The sequence below is a fragment of the Phaenicophaeus curvirostris genome, chromosome 16, assembly GCF_032191515.1.
Source record: "Phaenicophaeus curvirostris isolate KB17595 chromosome 16, BPBGC_Pcur_1.0, whole genome shotgun sequence".
Lineage (NCBI taxonomy): Eukaryota > Metazoa > Chordata > Aves > Cuculiformes > Cuculidae > Phaenicophaeus > Phaenicophaeus curvirostris.
The window spans coordinates 8,983,272-9,001,054 of record NC_091407.1 but is presented as its reverse complement, the minus strand read 5'-3'; the positions used below and the strand labels follow the sequence as shown (position 1 = coordinate 9,001,054).

The 17,783-nt window shown below is 48.2% G+C and overlaps 1 protein-coding gene across 1 annotated transcript; it reads right to left on the bottom strand.

The window, feature by feature from the left end:
- Positions 1 to 5,860: 5,860 nt before the first annotated feature.
- On the bottom strand, positions 5,861 to 10,825 carry GFER (growth factor, augmenter of liver regeneration). The gene is made up of 3 exons (XM_069869866.1): positions 10,607 to 10,825; positions 9,554 to 9,765; positions 5,861 to 8,886 (listed from the first exon to the last, which is right to left on the bottom strand). Exons 1-3 carry the CDS (start codon positions 10,817 to 10,819, stop codon positions 8,724 to 8,726), a joined length of 588 nt encoding a protein of 195 aa, XP_069725967.1. The 5' UTR covers positions 10,820 to 10,825; the 3' UTR covers positions 5,861 to 8,723.
- Between the last annotated feature and the right edge of the window lie 6,958 nt (positions 10,826 to 17,783).

Sequence of the window (17,783 nt, the reverse complement as noted above, 5' to 3'; positions counted from 1 at the left end):
GACCTGCTGTCCTACAGCTCTGTCACCCCTTGCAGGGACTGGTGCTGAGGGATCACACAGGGTATGTGTGTAGCAGGCATTGATCCTCTCACATGCAGAATGCTGTAAGAAAGTGAAGGATTCCCCTGCACTGGGTCCTTCTCCAGCTCGTTCTGGCCTTCTGTAGCTTTGTCAGTCTGTTCCTTCTGGCAGGTGGAACCAGGATTTAACTGTTAAAGCTCATGATGATGCCACTCCGTTTTTCTCAATTACAGGTGAGTCATCATCTCTCCAGATCTATTTCTGGCTCTCAGCAGGAAAAGTAGAATTCAGCCTTTCACTCCTCAATGTCACCAGCGCAGAAGAAATCACATTTCACTACGCAAAAAAGAAACGGCTACAAAGAGAACACCAGGTTGGGTCCTCCTGCTTCCTTCTGGCAGGATGGCTCCTGAGGCTGGCCAGGGACGGCACCCATGTGTCAAGCATCCCCAGCTCATCCCTGAACTGCAGATTGAAGAACAAAGCCAATATTGACTTGAAGGGGTTACCATAGGTGAGGTTTCTTAAACAGCCTTAGCAGTTTAGAAGCAGCTGTTCCAGAGTCATCAAACCACAGAATGGTCTGGCTTGGAGGGGACCTCAAAGCCCATCCAGTTCCAACCCCTGCATGGGCAGGGACACCTCCCACTGGATCAGAGGCTCCAAGCCCCATCCAACCTGGCCTTGAACCCCTCCAGGGATGGGACAGCCACCACTGCTCTGGGAAACCTGTTCCAGGGACTCCCCACCCTCACAGCAAAACATTTCTTCCTAACATCTCATCCTAATCCCCCCTCTTTTAGCTGAAAACTCTTCCTCTCATTCTATCCCTGCACTCCCTGATCAAGAGCCCCTCCCCAGCTCTCTTGTAGTCCCTTTTAGCACTGGAAGCTGCTCTAAGATCTCTCTGGAGCCTTCTCTTCCTGAGGCTGAACAAGCCCAACTCTCTCAGCCTGTCCTCATATTGGAGAACCTCTGCTTTACACGCTTCAGGGCACAACTGGTATGCATTAGGCAAGATGATCACCACTGGAATCCCTGCTTCCAAACTTGTCCTCTTTCTTCAAGGTTCATCTCCCCAGCTTCTGCTGTGTGCGAGGTGTTTATACAATCCCTTCACGCATCATGTTGTGCTGGCTTTCCCCCTGCCATGGTGCAGATAAAGCCTAGGAGCTATCTGTACCCTGCATGCAAACTGTGTTTCTGTTTCACTTCCTATTGCTGCAACCAAACAGACAGATCCACAGAGCCAGTCAGTAACAAGGAAGAATGTTGCGTGTTGAATGCTTTCCCCACCAAATGGTATTTGGTAATGGTACCTTCCAAAGCATTCGTTCTGTTTGAACAAGTTCTGTCTGCATTTACCATTCCCAGTGGATTTCCAATGGCAGGAAGCAAACAGAGCAGTGCACAGACAAGCGATGAGAATTTCCATGTGTTGATTTTACATGAGTTTAATTAAGGGTGGTAGAAAACACGGGCTTGACTCACACTTCTTGTAGTCACACTGACTTCTTCATCTTTGCCTCCAACACAAAAATGCGAACAGGTTTTCACCAGGCATACATACATGGACGTGAAAACCTTGAGGAGACAAGAAGTGACACTTCATGGGCCTCTTTGTCCTTCTTCAAAGCTGTTCGGGTCAGCCCTACCCACTCAGCTCAGGGATGACTGCAACTCGCTCTACCGAGCAGCGGGGATGTTTTCCAAGGGCGTATGTCTGCACAGAACTGGAAGCTCACCAAGTTACCTGTTGTCAGCTGTAAGCAATGCTGGTGTTGCCTCGTGAAGCAGAACTTGTTTTGCAACAATTTCCATGCAGATGGCTGAGGCTATTGCACCTCGCTTCACAATCCCGATGCTGCGATCAGGATCCATAGGGAGCCCAGGAATGGACAAGTTAATATGATCTCTTTAGCAGGACCAGCCAGAGTTTCTCTGTGCCAGAGGGGTTCTCTACAACAAAATAGCAATGTGAAACTGCCCCGCTCTCCAAAAAGCTCTAACAATCTATTTATAGCAGAGCTGCTTCGGCTGAGCGATTCGAGTGAGCTGAAAGCAGCCTCTGCAGCGTGCGGTCCAAGGGAGACAGCCAGGCTCTGGCCACAGTCCACAGCCCACTGACTTCAGCAGCTCCGTGAGGTCCAGCACTGTCTTTGGCATGGGCGTGGGTGAGAAAACAGCTTGCCCTTTGCATTCCCTGGGCAGCACACTGGGAGCAGTGCTTTGATAGATGGTCATGTACTTGTTCCTTTGAAACGCTTTGCGTGATGTTCATTAGAGCTCAGCTAATGTTGCTTTCAGCCATCAGGCTCCAAAAAACCAAGACAGTGGATGGAAATATTGAGGAACTTTGAATTTCCCCTAGTGCCCAACAGCAGAGCGAATGGACTTCCCGATGAGCAGTATCACTAGACAGCTACTTAATGCCATCCACCTGAAAAGATCCCAAAATATCTGGAAGATCATTTATTAGCTGGTTACTCATCCACTTGATGCAGACATCTCTCAGGTGGCACTAAGCAATCGCTGTGCAAGTCTATAGATAAGTGTGCCAGGAAAAGAGGCAGCAAACTTCACTACCTGAAATTGCCAGGGGAAGATCTGGATAAGAGGATTTCATTAATTGAGACAGCATTTGTTCTGAAAAGGAGAGTCAATATCTCTGTACTTGCATAAAACCCAGACTGAAAAGAAACCCCAGTTGCACCACTGACAGCTCAGCTACTTCACTTACTCTTTGCTGCTTCTCGGAATACTTCACAGCGGGAAAAGTTTGGGGCTTTTGGGAAACCAGTAACCTAATCTGATTCAGTCCCTGGGCTGAACTGTGTTACATGAAGGTTCTCAGCACCTTGGAGGAGCTAAAAGAAAAGGAAATAAGATCCCTGGCCGTTTTCCAAACTGACCTCCCTAGGACCGCAACAACAAGTCACATCATGTAGGGCCTGACCAACAAATGGACTTGGGTGCTTGTCTGCTGCCTGCTCGGTGTTACCGCGACACAGGTATGGTAACGCGTGCAGAGCTGACAGCTACACACAGAATCATAGAATAACCAGGTTGGAAGAGACCCACCGGATCATCGAGTCCAACCATTCCTATCAATTCCTACACAGACACGGGGCAGCCTCCCAGCAGCTCAAGCCATGCTCCAACAGGCAGAGCTCCCACAATTCTTGTTGGAGCTACAGCCTCAGCCAGTGTTGCTGCCAAAGGAGCTTGCCCAGCTCAGCCCTTTCGTGATAATTTCTGCTCATCTTATACAAGAACCACAGCATGAGTTCTAGGTGAAAGAAGGGCCACGGTGTTTGCATAATGAATGTGGTGTTTGGAGTGATACAGTGAGAAAAAGAAACTTCATTTAACTTAACTGAACATCACAAACACCAAACAGATCCTCAGATTCAAAAGAATGATGTAACCTGACGTAAAGGAGATTCAAGGGATGGGTTGAGGTGATTTTATTACAGCAAACAATCCCAGGTCCAGGACTGTGCAGTACAGGCACGTTAGCACAGCGTCCCTGAAAGATAATTTCAACTAATTAGGAAACCAGGCAAAGGCTGCTGAAACCACTATTTTTATCCCCATTTTGCAGAAGTGGAAGTGTGGCTACAGAAGACAAAGTGACTTACCTGGCGTCTAGCAAGAAGCTTGTGACTAAAGATGAACTGAATGTTGCTCTGGAGTCTCCAGCTGCATGCCCTGGCCATACAGGCCTTGACTATATACCTAGTCTGCCTTTTACCCCATCTGGGATCTAACCCAGCACAGCCCCTGCCACCAAGGGATCTCTGAAGGCTGGACACAGTCTCCCCACAAGCAAGCAATGCCCTATATGAACACACACAGTGCTCGACATGAGAAAGTGACAGTTACTAAATTATCAGATAGAAGCCCTTCACTTCACAATCTGTTAATGACCTAATAAAAAAGCCACAGTTTCTCCCTACATGACCAGCTATGGGCTGAAGATCAGCCGGAAATGTGCTGGAATAGGATCCAGACAGTGTTTTATTGTACTTCCAAGTGCAGATTTTAGCTGCAGGCAGAGAAATAACACATCCCTCATTTAGGTAATTATACCAGAGGCATTACACATTAGTCTGAAAAGCAACTTAAGTCACCAAGACCTCCCACAGCCACAGGAAAGGGACTCCATGAAGTACAATATTCGGTATAGCAGAATGCTATTCCAGGGAAGTGTAAGAGGCAGGAAAGCCAACGAAATGCAGCTTTGTTGCCCTCTACTGTTGCCTTGGTTAAGATGCAAAGCAACCGCTCCTGGTAGCTCCCCGCCAGTGAAGCACATTGCAGAAGCAAACAGAGACCAGGCAGCTGCTGGTACATGACAGGTAAAACCTGGGAGCAGGAAGAGGAGTCTGCATTAATAGTGTTGTATTAGCTACACTGACCCTGTCCCCTCAAACAGTCCTCTGCCTTCTAACCACTGATTTCCCTACATAACCTTAGCTGTGGTTTGGGTTTTACTTGCTTTATTATGTTGCCTAATAGCCTACAAAACGCAGAGTTGGCTGCAGACAACCTTGTGGGCAGTTTCTGCTGAAGGGCTTATTTCTGACTCATGAAATACTGAACTGCTCTTCTCCATCATTCAGACAAAAAACCGCAACAGCCATTCCAGGAATGGAAAAATCGATGCCAAAAGGAAGGGGCAAAACACTACCCCAAACAAAATCTAAACCCTACCCTTTCCAAGCCTGTAAAGCTCCTACAGGCAGAAACATCACAAGCTGCCTGGAGCAGGCTGCAGCAAAAGACGTAGGCAAGCAAAGAGACTCTTGGGGATCTTACTGCAAACAGGAGACTGAACACCCCGAACACACTGCAAGGGAACAGCTAATCCCTGGGAAAATGTTACAGGCACAAAGGAGCATCCAACAGCACCTGCACTCATTACTCGTTCAAGCAGCTCTGCCTCCCATTCCTGAAGCAGACAACCCCTTCGTGGCTCCTGCTCTTTGCTTTTGGGAGGGAGGGCTGGAGTGGGAGTGGAAAGAATAAGAAAAAAAAGAATCATAGAATCATGGAATGGTTTGGGTGGGAAGGGACCTCAAAGCCCATCCAGTTCCACCCCTGCCATGGGCAGGGACACCTCCCACTGGATCAGGTTTCTCAAAGCCTTATCCAGCCTGGCCTTGAACACCTCCAGGGAGGGGCAGCCACATCTTCTCTGGGCAAAAAAGTCCAGCCCTGAATGCAAACCAGCCCCTGGAAACAGCGAGTCCCATTTGAAGCTGAAAGGTCTGCCAGGTGCCTAATCACACAGGAGCAGGTCTTGAGTGAGGTCCCTCCAGCTTCTCAGATATCACCAGCTCCTGACCGTGCTGTCTCACAAGGGCTCCTCTCTGGCAAATAGGATGGGATGTGCATGGCTGTGCAGTGAACAAATATTGCCCTTCAGCAGGCAACCCCTTCCTCTGCCATCCTGCTCAAATTGAGCAAGAGCTGAGATGCTCCCAACTGCAGCGCTGCCCTTAATGCTCTTGCAAACATGTGACAAAAATCCACTAGAACCCCATAGAAACTCTGCTCCCCAGTAAAACCAAACCCCGATCTGATGGGCAAGGGCCTGCTGTACAAAATCACTGCAGTTTGTAGCTTCGTGGCCCACCAAGAATTGCATCAATTCAGGAGGACAACAGAAAACGACCTCTTGCAGCCCCACCTTGTCGGATCGACACACTCACATGGGAACACCAATCTCCGCTGAGCAGTCCCAGCTCAGAAAGCAACAGAAGAACTTGCAGAAGGTTAGGCACACCAGATGATTTTTTCCTAAGGTCTCGCACAGAAGGGAAGCCAGGAATGAACTCAGTTGCTTTATTATTTTCACATCAACAGGAAATATCATTTTAATACAGACATTTTTAAAACTAGATTTAATCAAGTGCATTTAGAAGAGAATTCACAATTTTCTGTACACAAATACAGTTATCTTCAATAGAAATTCCTTACGTGATATTAAAACCATGGTACAAATGAGCAGCAAAATAATCTCCACCCTCCCCGCACAGTCAAGTCCACAGAGATGCCTGAGAAATATCTACGTCAAAGCTCTTCTGCAAAGCCATAAACATGAGAGCAGAGCGCTAGCACAGATTTTACCACGTGGCCACTTAGAGAGGTTACAAACTGCCTTGATGACATCCCAGCAGCCACAGCCGGTGCCTAAAGACAGTGGCTTCAGCTTTGAGGCTCTTCCCCTACCCCTGCACAGGACAGCAGAACATCCATGCTGGCAGAAGGAAAAGGCTTTTTCCTCTGCATGCACGCTGATTTTCTTCCCCACACTCATAAGGTGAGGACAGATGCTTCAGAACATCTCCGTGCATCTATCATCTACCGCTTCCCAGCACAAAGCAGCTGCAGCCCAAGGACTGGGCTGCAGAGCTCAACTGCGCTCACAGAAACAGTGCAACTCCCCAACCTGCCCCATCGTCACCATTATGATGAAGAAGGGCAAGACTGGTATCTTACCAAGCCAAACATTTACCCTGAAGCAAATTAGGATGGAATGTCATTGTCTGCTCCACTGGCAATGAAAGTGCCACAGGGAACAGCCGAGGGCAGTGTGGAAAGGAAGAAGAATCAGAAAGGAAGAACATTTCTCCTTCAGCACAGCCAAGCCCAGAAGAAAATGCCTGTCCAGACGCCAGCTGTGAATGCTGCCCTGACAGATGGGGGCAATTCCCATCACGCCTGGCAGAAGGAGCGAGGTTACAGCCACTTGGTTGGCTGCCCACGAGTGGACCCAATGTGCTTCATTTGGGAAATTTGGTTTATTACTAAAAGAACCCAAAGCAGGGCTGGGATTTCATTGTTCCTGGAAACGATGTGCCACTTTTCATGACACAAATGATACCTTCAAGCCTTAAGTCAGGTTGCATACTTCATGAGGTACCTTATCAGCGGATTTTGTTGGTTATTACATTAAAAAATTCCTGAAGAACCAGTCCATAAAATGTCTTGCACTGTTCTAACAGGTGCAGCTTGAAAGAACCTGAACGTGCCATAAACCACTAAACCACACTCCAAAAGTTCTTATTGCTTTGCAAAACACTACAGAGACTGTTTTTGAAGACTAAAGGCCTTGGATATGAACTGTCACAACTCTAATTCTACTATAAAAGTACCATTAACGTTTCCAGATAACACTCTATAAGCAAGAGTAAATTTACAGAAGTGCTGTAGTGCAGGACATAAGGAAGCTCACTAAAAAACACCAACTCAGCAGGAAGCAGAGAAGGAAAAAGCCGGTTACTGTCAGGGTTTGTGCAAACCCCTGCAAACTTTCTACAGCCAGAAACATAATGAAGATGTGATATCACTGTCTACTTTAAGGACTTGAAATTATTTTGACTTCCTTCTTTTGTAAGCTGTCTCTTTTATAGACAGATGTGTTTATGCGCATTGTGGTGTAAATAGCTGATGGCTATCTGAAATTCACTTACCTATCGAATACTGCTGCAGCATAGCTGACCTGGGAAAAACACACACAGCATGGATTCTGAGTGGTTTCTCCAAAGGGAATGTGCCCCAAGGACTTCTCAGAGTCCCCCATGCAATAAATACCATGTTAAGTTGACCCCACAGCCTTCAGCAGGACTCAAATACCGCAGGAGGCTGTAAAGCCCTTTTGTTCTCGAGAGGTTTTTAGCTAGGGGCTAAGACCAGAATATCAACCAGGTCTGCAAGTACCAATCAAGGACTTCAAATCACAAATGACATCCCAGAAATACTGAATGCTAAATAAAGCTGAATACGCCTCATTGCAAACTACATTCTCAAGCCATTTGCACAACAGACAAAAGCTCACAGCAGAGATGAAGAGGTTATCTGTTTTAAGAATAAGTAGTTTGGTAGAACTCATCATCTTGCCACTTCTGGACCCCAAAAAACATAGCAGTCAGTGTAAAACATTTGAATTTCACCCAGTTGATACTTCATTTCATTCATGAGATCAGGTGTGTTCTTTTTTTTATCCTGCTCTTGTTTCCCTTTCTACAATGTTCTCCTAAACAATAGATTTCAAACACAAAAATACTGTGAGAGATCTGGACTCCGTGATTTTAGTATTTAAATTAAATGTGCCTGCCCTCAGGCCTTTTATCAAAGGAACTAGATCCAAGTTTAACAAAAAGCATTGGAGATCTTGGAAAGAGAGAGACAGCGGTACAGACCTGGCATAAAACACGGCTGGAGTTTCTGCTATGAGAACAACAGAAATGCAAATTACAATTAATCAAGTGCATTTTCTAAAACACCAGGGTAATGTCTGTAGATAAACGTGAGATGCCACAGGGCAGCCCTATATAACTGCGTTCAGGGAGAACTAATTGTAATCACAGCAATCAGCAAATGCCCCTAAAATCAGGAAATGTCATGATGAAAAAGTCTCCACAAGTTTGTCAGTGACTTCACTTCACAGGTTTCTGGCGATTTCTGTGTCAAACATAAGGCCTCAAACCCTCAGGTAACACATTCATACAATCATTTATCAAAATATAATTAGGATAAGATTTTCAAATGTACTTTTAGAACAGATTTACCTCTATTTCATCAGCCACACACACAAGCAGGCAAACACACAGTTACTGACTCGCACATCACCCTGTAGTCAGTCCACATTGCACTGAATTGGTCTCTTAGATTTCCAAAGCAGTCTCTGTGGGTTAATCACAACTCCCATCTTTCCAACCATCTCGCCAGCGCTCATCCACACGAGAGCAGTCAAATTCAGATTTCCCCAGTTTCCTATTCACTTCATTATGAAGAAGACACAACCACTGGGAGAAGTTATTTCTGTTGCTAGTATCAGGCTGATTTGCACGTAATCTGCAAACAGGGAAGAGGAAACAAACGTTACTTCTTTAGAATCACCAACTTCAATCCCCAAACCAGACACAGAGCATGCAGGCAGCCAGAGTCGCCTTTTCTGTCCCAAAGAGAACCCAGAAGAGAGCACACAGAGATCATAGAATAGTTTGGGTTGGAAGGGACCTTAAAGATGCCTGCTAAGTCAATAATCAGGTTTCATCTTCCAGAAATGAGGAGTTTAAACTTTCGAGAAACAAATTGGTAGTAACAGCAATAAAAAACTACCAAACATCACAGCCCCTTTCAGTGTTTGTCTCTGCTGCTGAGGCTGCCAATAAAGAGGCTTTTCTGGGGTAGAAGCACGCTTGCCTGCTGAAAGCCAGATCAATTCAAATCCCAGTATAACTCCACAACTGAGCACAAGTCTGGTTTGAACCAGAAAGTCATAAAATCACTTAAGGAAGTACTTGGAGACAGCACACAACGCAACAGCAGGAGAAAAGGTATTTGTTTTTTTGAGTAACTGCCTCTTTAGTTTATGCAATAATGGAAGAAATGAGCTCAGGTAACTACAAACCCCAAATGCAGGAAGAGCTGCCAATATGCAAATCCCTGCTGCAGCGCAGCACTTATGGGTAGCCCCTCTGGCAGCAGCCACCAAAAAAACCCCAATGAAGCCAGTCACCTTTCTCTCAGATCCTCAGCGCAGTGCTCACAGGGGTAAAACTTGGAGAAGAGGTTGATGAAGTCCCTCATCTCCTTCTGCTGCGTGTGGGAGGGGTGGTCGGGATAATATGCTGCCATGGTGTGCAGGAACGCCCAGGTGCTGCGGCCCAGCTGCTCACTGTCCAGGGGACAATCCGGGGGTGGCTCCTTCTCCTCCACCACTGCTGGGTCCTAGAGTGGGAGAGAGGGTTGTGAGGGGACGATGGTGCTTGGAAGAGGACACACATCCCCTTTGCGGTCTGGGTGGAGGACAAGTTGTGGGGGGGACAGTCCCTTCACACACTCAGTGGGGGACAACCACCGCTTCCCTTATTATTCCAATGTCTCACCATCACCCCAGCTATTCCAACAGTGTTTAACTGCCACTTCAGCTATCCAACGTTTCACTGTCATCTCAACTACTTCAATGCTTTGCTGTCACTCTAACTATTCAAATGTGTAAATGTTATCCCAGTTATTCCAATGTTTCCCTATTATTCCAACTAGTCCAACATTTAGGTAGAATAATACTGTTCTCCACCCTCTCAGCAGACACCATCTCTCAGCTCTGTGGGGCTGGGTGCAGCCCCCCATATCCCCCCAGCCCCAGGATGACAGCAGAGGTGCCCTCATCCCCTGTCCCCTATCCTCTCTCCCCTTTCCCGCTGCCTCCTGACCCTCCCACCCCTGTCCTCCCCTCTCTCTTTTCTTCCCCTGGCTCCTTTCCCCTGACCCCCTTCCCCTCTGTACCGTCTCCCCCTTCCTTCCCTTATCCCCCTCTCCCCTGTCCCCTCTACCCCTTCCCCTATCCCCCTCCCTCCTCCTTCTCCCCTCTCTTGTCCCCCCTCCTTTCTCCCACCCTCCCCTCACCCCTTCCCTCTGTCCCGTCCCCCCTCCTCTCTCTGCTTTCTCCCCCCCTCCCCGTCCCCTCCTGTCCCCTGTCCCCCCCTCCCCTCATCCCCCTCCCCTGTCCCCTGTCCCCCCTCCTCCCTCCCCTCTCCCTTGTCCCCTCCTGTCCCCTCTCCCCCCTCACCGCGCCGCCCGCGCCCTCCCTCTTCCTCTGCTGGCGGATCCAGCTCTTGAAATCCGTGCACGCTCGGCACGGCTTCTTGGACGGCTCCTCCGCGCCAGATCCCGCGGAGCCGTGCGGGACGGAGAAGGGGAAGGGGAAGGCGAAGGAGCCGCTGTCGGTGCCCGGGAAGGGCGAGGAGCCACGGGCCGCACGGGGCTCGCTGGGCGCCGCCATCTTGGCGCGCGGGGCACGACGGGAAGGGGAGGGGAGCTCAGAGACCCCCAGTCCCTCCCAATCCCTGTCAGTCCTTCCCAGTCCCACCTGGAGCAGCCCAGGAGAGTGAGGGCAAATCAAACTGTCTAAGGCTCGTTTGGGAGTTCTAGAAAGCAAACAGCCTTTATCAAACCTGGGCAGCATCGCCCAGTGTGCAGCCAGACAGGAGCTGGGACAGGAGAGATCCCACACCTGCGTGTATACAAACGTTCCCAGAAATCTTACACACGTTCTGTTCCTTTCCAAGGATTCCATGTTATTATGAACTAAACAACATCTTATGCACATTCTATTACTTTCTGAGGACTCATTTTAATGGACCTGGAGAGCAGGTCTTGTGAGGAGCGGCTGAGAGAGCTGTTTGTTTGGCCTGGAGAGGAGGAGGCTGAGGGGAGACCTCATTGCTCTCTGTGGCTGCCTGGGGGGAGGCTGTAGAGAGGAGGGAGCCGGCCTCTTCTCCCAAGTGACAGGAGACAGGACAAGAGGGAATGGCCTCAGGCTCCGCCAGGGGAGGTTTAGGCTGGACATTAGGAAAAAATTTTTCACGGGCCATTGGGCACTGGAACAGGCTGCCCAGGGAGGGGGTTGAGTTGCCTTCCCTAGAGGAGTTTGGGGCACGGGTGGACGAGGTGCTGAGGAGCATGGTTTGGTCTTTGATAGGAATGGTTGGACTCGATGATCCGGTGGGTCTCTTCCAACCTGGTTATTCTATGAGTCTATAAGGAATGTTATTATGAAATTCACAACAGCCAAAACTCTCGCTAATTTAGAGCTAGCTCCAGCTCCGCCTGACCTTGAGTTTGAGGTGGGGAGAAACTCCAAACACGGGGGATTAGAGAAGAAGAGACACCTGTCCAGCATAGATCAGACTGAACACAAAGCATTACAATCTTCAAAGAATGAGCAATGCCTAGAAAAAACACTGTTTGAAAGACAACATGTTATCAGAGGAAGAAAAGATGCTGCCAGAGCCTTGTCTTGCTGTGGCAGGTCAAAACATGATCTACAACCTCTTTGTCTCTCCTCTCCTACTCTTGATTCCCAAACTATAGGGTCAGTCTCAGGATATTTCTGTCAGACTGCATACTTCTCTCTCTAGATAAATCTATATGTAGTGCATGCGGCAGGAGTGGTTCTGCATGCCAGCGGTGGCAAAGGGCACCTCAGTGTTATGTCATGATTTAAAGAACAAACAAATGGACATCTCAGTTCCTACCTGTGCACCTGAACACGCCTGTATCAAATTTTCTGTGCTTCAACATGTGCAAACATGCTTGTAAGACTACCTTGAGGAAGGATTTACTCACCTGTTCCAAAGAGTGTTTGCACGTGTGGCACAAGGGCAGGCATGCTAAAGCAGTGAGCCCTCGCTGGTGGCCGGGCTGAAGGAGAACCCTGGCCTTCCTGTAGCTCCTCAGTCTCTGGTGGACATCCAGCTCTTTCCTTTCACACCTGTTGAGCCATGGGCTTCGCAAGCAGGTGGGGACAGTGCCCTGGCTCTGATTGAACCCAGGTGATGGTCCAGCATGGCATCAGCTTCACACCTGGGTCTCCCTCCCCATGGAAATGTTAATTAGCTGTGGTTTGGCATGGTGCTAAAAGCACAGATGAATCTTTTGGCCAATCCATCTTGCAGTCTGTCGGGTCAGACCATCTGAAGTGCACACCATAGCCAGCCTCCAAGACACAGGGGTCTTAGAAAGTTCTTGATGAGGGTCAGAGGATGACAAGCTGGAGAGCGGCACAGAATTCTTCTTTTACTTCTTGGATAAGTTTTCCACTGTGGAGAATGCGCTCTAGAATGTGAATTTCATACCCATTTTCACTTTCACCTCTTTGTGTCCTGCAGATCAAGTGAAAAATACGATCATTTTGTTTCCTGCAAGCAAATGTTTCATCAAGATGGAGGGTGGTCAAGATACCACCTTCAGAAACCTTGTATTGGCTGGCTGGGATCAGGTTTTGCCTCTTCTCCCTCCTTCTCTTCCCCAGGCAGCACCAATCCTTTCCGTGTCCTCTCAGGCAGTCATGGCCTGGGATGTTTCTCTTTGGCAGCTCCTGCCCCCTGCTTCTCCACAGCCTATTCCTTCCAGGCTGTTCTGTAGCATGTTGAAAACACATCTTGAGCTGTTCCCCTGATGGTCAGGGCTGTCGTGCCACCAAGGTGCAAAGACACGATTTGTATGAAAGTTGCTGGAAAAAATTACCCCTCATTTTCGGCTGACGTATTTAACGCAGCCAGGTGTAAAACGTGCCGTAGGCAACGCAACGTTTTAGAGCAGTGTTTTGAAGCATTGCCTTCGGAAACATCTTAAAATTTCTGTGCTCTGTGTGGAAGTGGCTTTGCTGGTCTGCATACACTGCACTGAGGATCTGGATCTCTGTCCTTGGGCCTGGGTCTCTGTCCTTGGGCCACCTATTTACCAGTGTGCCTTTTTTTTTTTTTTTAATTGGGAATTTCACAGGAACATTTGTTTGTTGATATTTGGGAGCGAGGGAGCAGAGACATGAGTCACTGATAGCACCTACTGAAATGGCTTTGTCTAGGGTTGTAGCCAGCTGTACGTCTCAATGTCACACGTGAAGGAAAGATCAAGTAGGGGAAAAGACATTCTTTATGTTTGTTTCCCTTACTCACCAATAAAGATTTGAATGACCTTGATAACCTCGTTCTTTCTTTTTAATTCAGGAAAAAAGGTGTGGGGGTATCTGAAAGAGAGACCCGGGGAATTTCCAGCAGCACTTTATTGGTTAGCCTTCAAACAATTAAATAGCTGCAGAGATGTTTCAATGTCAAAGCAATCTCATTGTTTGGCTGTTAACGGTCCATTTGCTTCCTTGTTAGTGATTTTACTTATTGAGTCAGTTAAAATATAAGCAAGTTTGATTTTTATTTATAAGTAAAATGTCCATAACCTGGAAAGCAGCTGTTGCTTATGGAGGGACTTAGGCTCAGTGTTGCTCCTCCTGCCCCTTTTCTGCTTGGCTGTAAGAGCAGAGCCAGCTCTTAAGAAAAAGATGCTCCCTGTTTTCTCCATTTGCCCTATTTCAAAGCACACAAGGAAAAGACATGGAGAGATGGCAAGAAACTCAGATTCAAATCAGGGCAAGGAAATCCACTTTATTGTCTCTAACTGAACCCAAATGCAGAGCCTAATTAATTCCATCTGAAGGAAGGAGCGTGGTGCCGAGCAGAGGAGGGACAGAGGCACTTGCTGTGCTCCTGGGTGCGGGCATTACCAACAAAGCCCCTATTTTCCCATTATTTATTCCTGCAGTTGCAGGCTCACTGAAGGCTGAGTGAGTGCTTCTTCCGAAGAGCTGCCTGGTCCGTGACTGGCGCGGGGTAACGTAATGATAAGGAAGCATTAGTAAAACCCACGCTCAAGAAAGTGAACAGGGTGTGTTCATGTTTCTTGGAGGGGACTGCTGTTTGATGTTCTGCTCCTGTCTTTGGCACTCGCTAAACAAGAGTTTGTGATCTGGCACCTGCCACAGGGAAGGAAGAAGGAACGGGCTGGCAACGGGAGATGACCTGTGTTTGAGGGCAGATACGCGTCCCTCTGCTCGCTCTCCAGTGCGAGGGGAGAAGCTGGCACCAGCCACCCTCATCAGGCACTCTGCAGCCAAAAATTCAAGTCAGGGTGGGCAAAATGCATAGCACAGATGTGCACACAGCTGGTGTTGGGTGAGGACAAAGGATAAGCTTAAAGACAGCTCCTGAGCAAAGGAGGGGACACTCCAAGGACAGGAGACCCCAATGAGGGTCCGTCCCAAGGAGAGGAGAACCCACAGAAAGGAGACCCCAAGGAAGGATCACCCCAGGGAAAGAAGATCCCAAGGAGGTGAGACCCCAAGAGGCCTCAGGCAGTGCTTTTCCCAGCAGTCTGGCCCCAGGATAAGCAGACATCCATGTATGGCTGCAATTATAGCTACAGAAAGTCTGCTCATTTTCAAAGCAACTTCCTTAACTAACAGAAAGAGGACAACCCTCTTGCTGCTGTCCTCACCGTCTGCTTTCTAGGCTGCAACGGGATTGTATAGAAATGCAACGGCCCCCAGCGCCAGCACACGCGGCCAGCCTGCTGGTACGCATTCCTCTCCATTACTGCAATAAAGAGACCACAGGACAAGGAATCGGATTCTCACAGCCTTCTGCTTCATTTGGGAACTCAAACTGACTTCTCATTAATTTATTTAAAGTGGAATCCTAGAATCATGGAACAGTTTGTGCTGAAAGGGACCTCAAAGCCCATCTAGTTCCACCTCTGCCATGGGCAGGGACACCTCCCACTAGACCAGGGCTCAAAGCCCCATCCAACCTGACCTGGAACACTTGGAGAATTTTACCCTGCCCCTCTCAGGATTTTCACCGTGTTCTGGGGATGGTTTTCGAGTGTAACTGTTGTCTTCTCCGGGGAATACACCGACAGGAAGCTGAACTGCACTTACACGTGAGGGTGTGAGCCTGAAGTCTGACCAGTTACAGAGCCGGCAGCAGGAATTAGTCACACAGTTGTTTGTGAAATTAGCCAAGTAGGAAACAGCGGTAGAAAAAAATCACACTCATTTCCAGGTAAGTGAATCCCATTGAACAGTTTTGTTTATATACAAGAAATGCAGCACCTGCAAAATTTCCCGAGGTGTGAAGTTATCTCACACTTCTCAGAAGGAGCCTGCTGCTGCTTCAGCCACTGCCAGGGAACGGCGAGACATCGATGTCGGTTCAGATCCATCCAGTACGGTTAAATTCTGCTCAAACCAGTCTGAGGTGAAAGATTTTTCTGACTCTGCCTTACTCGGATCTGGTGGGCTGTACCTTGAGCTGCAGTACGGTCTGTTGAAGCTTGTGCTGATTAAAATGAGAGTTCAGAAGTAGTAGAGGGTGGATTTGTGATGGCAGGGACAGAGAGAAAACCAACTTATTTTCTGAGTGGGTACAGCCAGTGCCTCGACACTTATGTCATGCCCCAGCGCTGGTGTCACGCTCCAGTCTCTCTCTCGCATCCCAGACTCTTTCCAAGCATCCATGCAATCAGTTACTGCATTCTGAGCACAGATACAGAAAAATTGGGGTTTTCCTTTTGTGCTCTTGAAAAAAAAAAAAAAGCACAAACACTTCAGCAAGCAGCTCCCATTCCTCTTTGCTTTGGAGAAAGAGCCTGGTCCACTACTCTCTTTGCACGCCTGGAGGGTCCTGGTGGGCTCCACATGGGCAGTGGCTGCAGCAGAATCAACTGCCCGATGGGAGCCCCCTTTGTTTTAGTACAAAGATGCTACTTGAAGTTCATTAAAAATGTTGCAGTGTGCTGTTTCCCATGGGGATTTTGAGGGTCCTTCCTTATCAGAGAGTCCTGTTTTCATATCCTAAAAATAATGACCCTGTTGTTATGAGAGGAGGTTGTGGAGAGGAGGGAGCTGGGCTCTTCTTCCAAGGGACAGGGGACAGGATGAGAGGGAATGGCCTCAAACTCCACTAGGGGAGGGCCAGGCTGGACATCAGGATGAAATATTTCCCAGAAAGGGTCATTGGGTCCTGACAGAGGCTGCCCAGGGAGGGGCTTGAGTTGCCTTCCCTGGAGGGGTTTAAGGGACGGGTGAAGGAGATGCTGAGGGACGTGGGTTAGTGATTGATGGGAATGGTTGGACTCGATGATCCAGTGGGTCCTTTCCAACCTGGTGAGTCTATGATTCTATGATTCTATGAGAGCTGTCCCTCTAAAATCCCTTGTCCCGTACAGGACAGGGACCAGGTGGGTTCTCTCTATTTCCTCATCCTTAAGCAGCTCTCCCTGATTCAGGGTGATTCCTTTCTCCAGAAGGAGATTAAAGCAAGTGCACAGTAGTAAATCTCAGTGGCGGAAGAAGAGATGTTTCTCAGCTAAAAAATGCTATTAGAATGTGTTGAATCATTAATAATTAACATTGAATCGACAGTTCTCCCTTCACATTACTCTTTTCCCCGCTAGGCTTTTAAATTAAGAGTAAATATTGTTTTCCTTGTTTTCTGAAGGGGGAAGGGAACACAAAGGTCTCATCTTAGCTCTTAAATAAAGGTGAGCTTTTCCCTGGAGCTACCGGCACAGGTGGAAACCCAGGAGAGATAAGGGAGTTTGCATACTCTTCTTATCGATGGCAGCGGGGAATGAGGAAAGGGTAAAAAGAGGATGACTATCTCTCTGACTAACCTGGGAGGAATACAATGCTCTTGCCTCTTATCAGACTTTACCATATTTAGGATGAAGCAAGAATAGATTTTGCCCAAGTAGAAACTTTCTATGTGTCCAGTGGTGCTGTCTGCGCTTGCCCTTGGCCACGCAGGTTGTGTTGCTGGGGTTTGCCCTGCTGGATTTTGGAGTGTGCTGTGCAGGCTGTGTAGACCTAGCCTTGGAATCCCTTGGAAACCCAACCCTGCCTTCCACCTCCCTCCACGTTCCGCAGCCGGGTCCCAGCACAAACACACGCTGGGGTGGCCTCATACTATGCAATCTACACATTAAACCCCTTGGGTTTGTTTTTTTTCCTAGGGAAAAAAATGATGCAAGAAACTTTCTCTTGCACTGGCTTAAGTTACACTCTTAGCCTTCCTGGAAGGTTTCTTCTTGAGCCATGCTTTTGGCCTTTGCATAACCTTAGGAAAGCACGTTGCCTTTACGAAGGGCTATGAAATTGTTGCAACAAGTCCTGGGCAAACAGGGGCCCTGGATGGCGAGCAAAGCTCCCTCCAAAGGCTGTTTTGTCCCAGGGCTGGGCGGCTGGATCCCAGTGGCATTTCAAGGAATGTTTACTCTGCTGCTTTCACCCCTCTCACCCATCCAGAGTGAGATTTGAGAGAGTTCGATGTGATGCTGTGATTTTATGCCAGCTGTCTGGCTGTGGCCACGCTGTCAGTGACCCAGGGTGGTGAGGGATCCCCGTGTCCTGA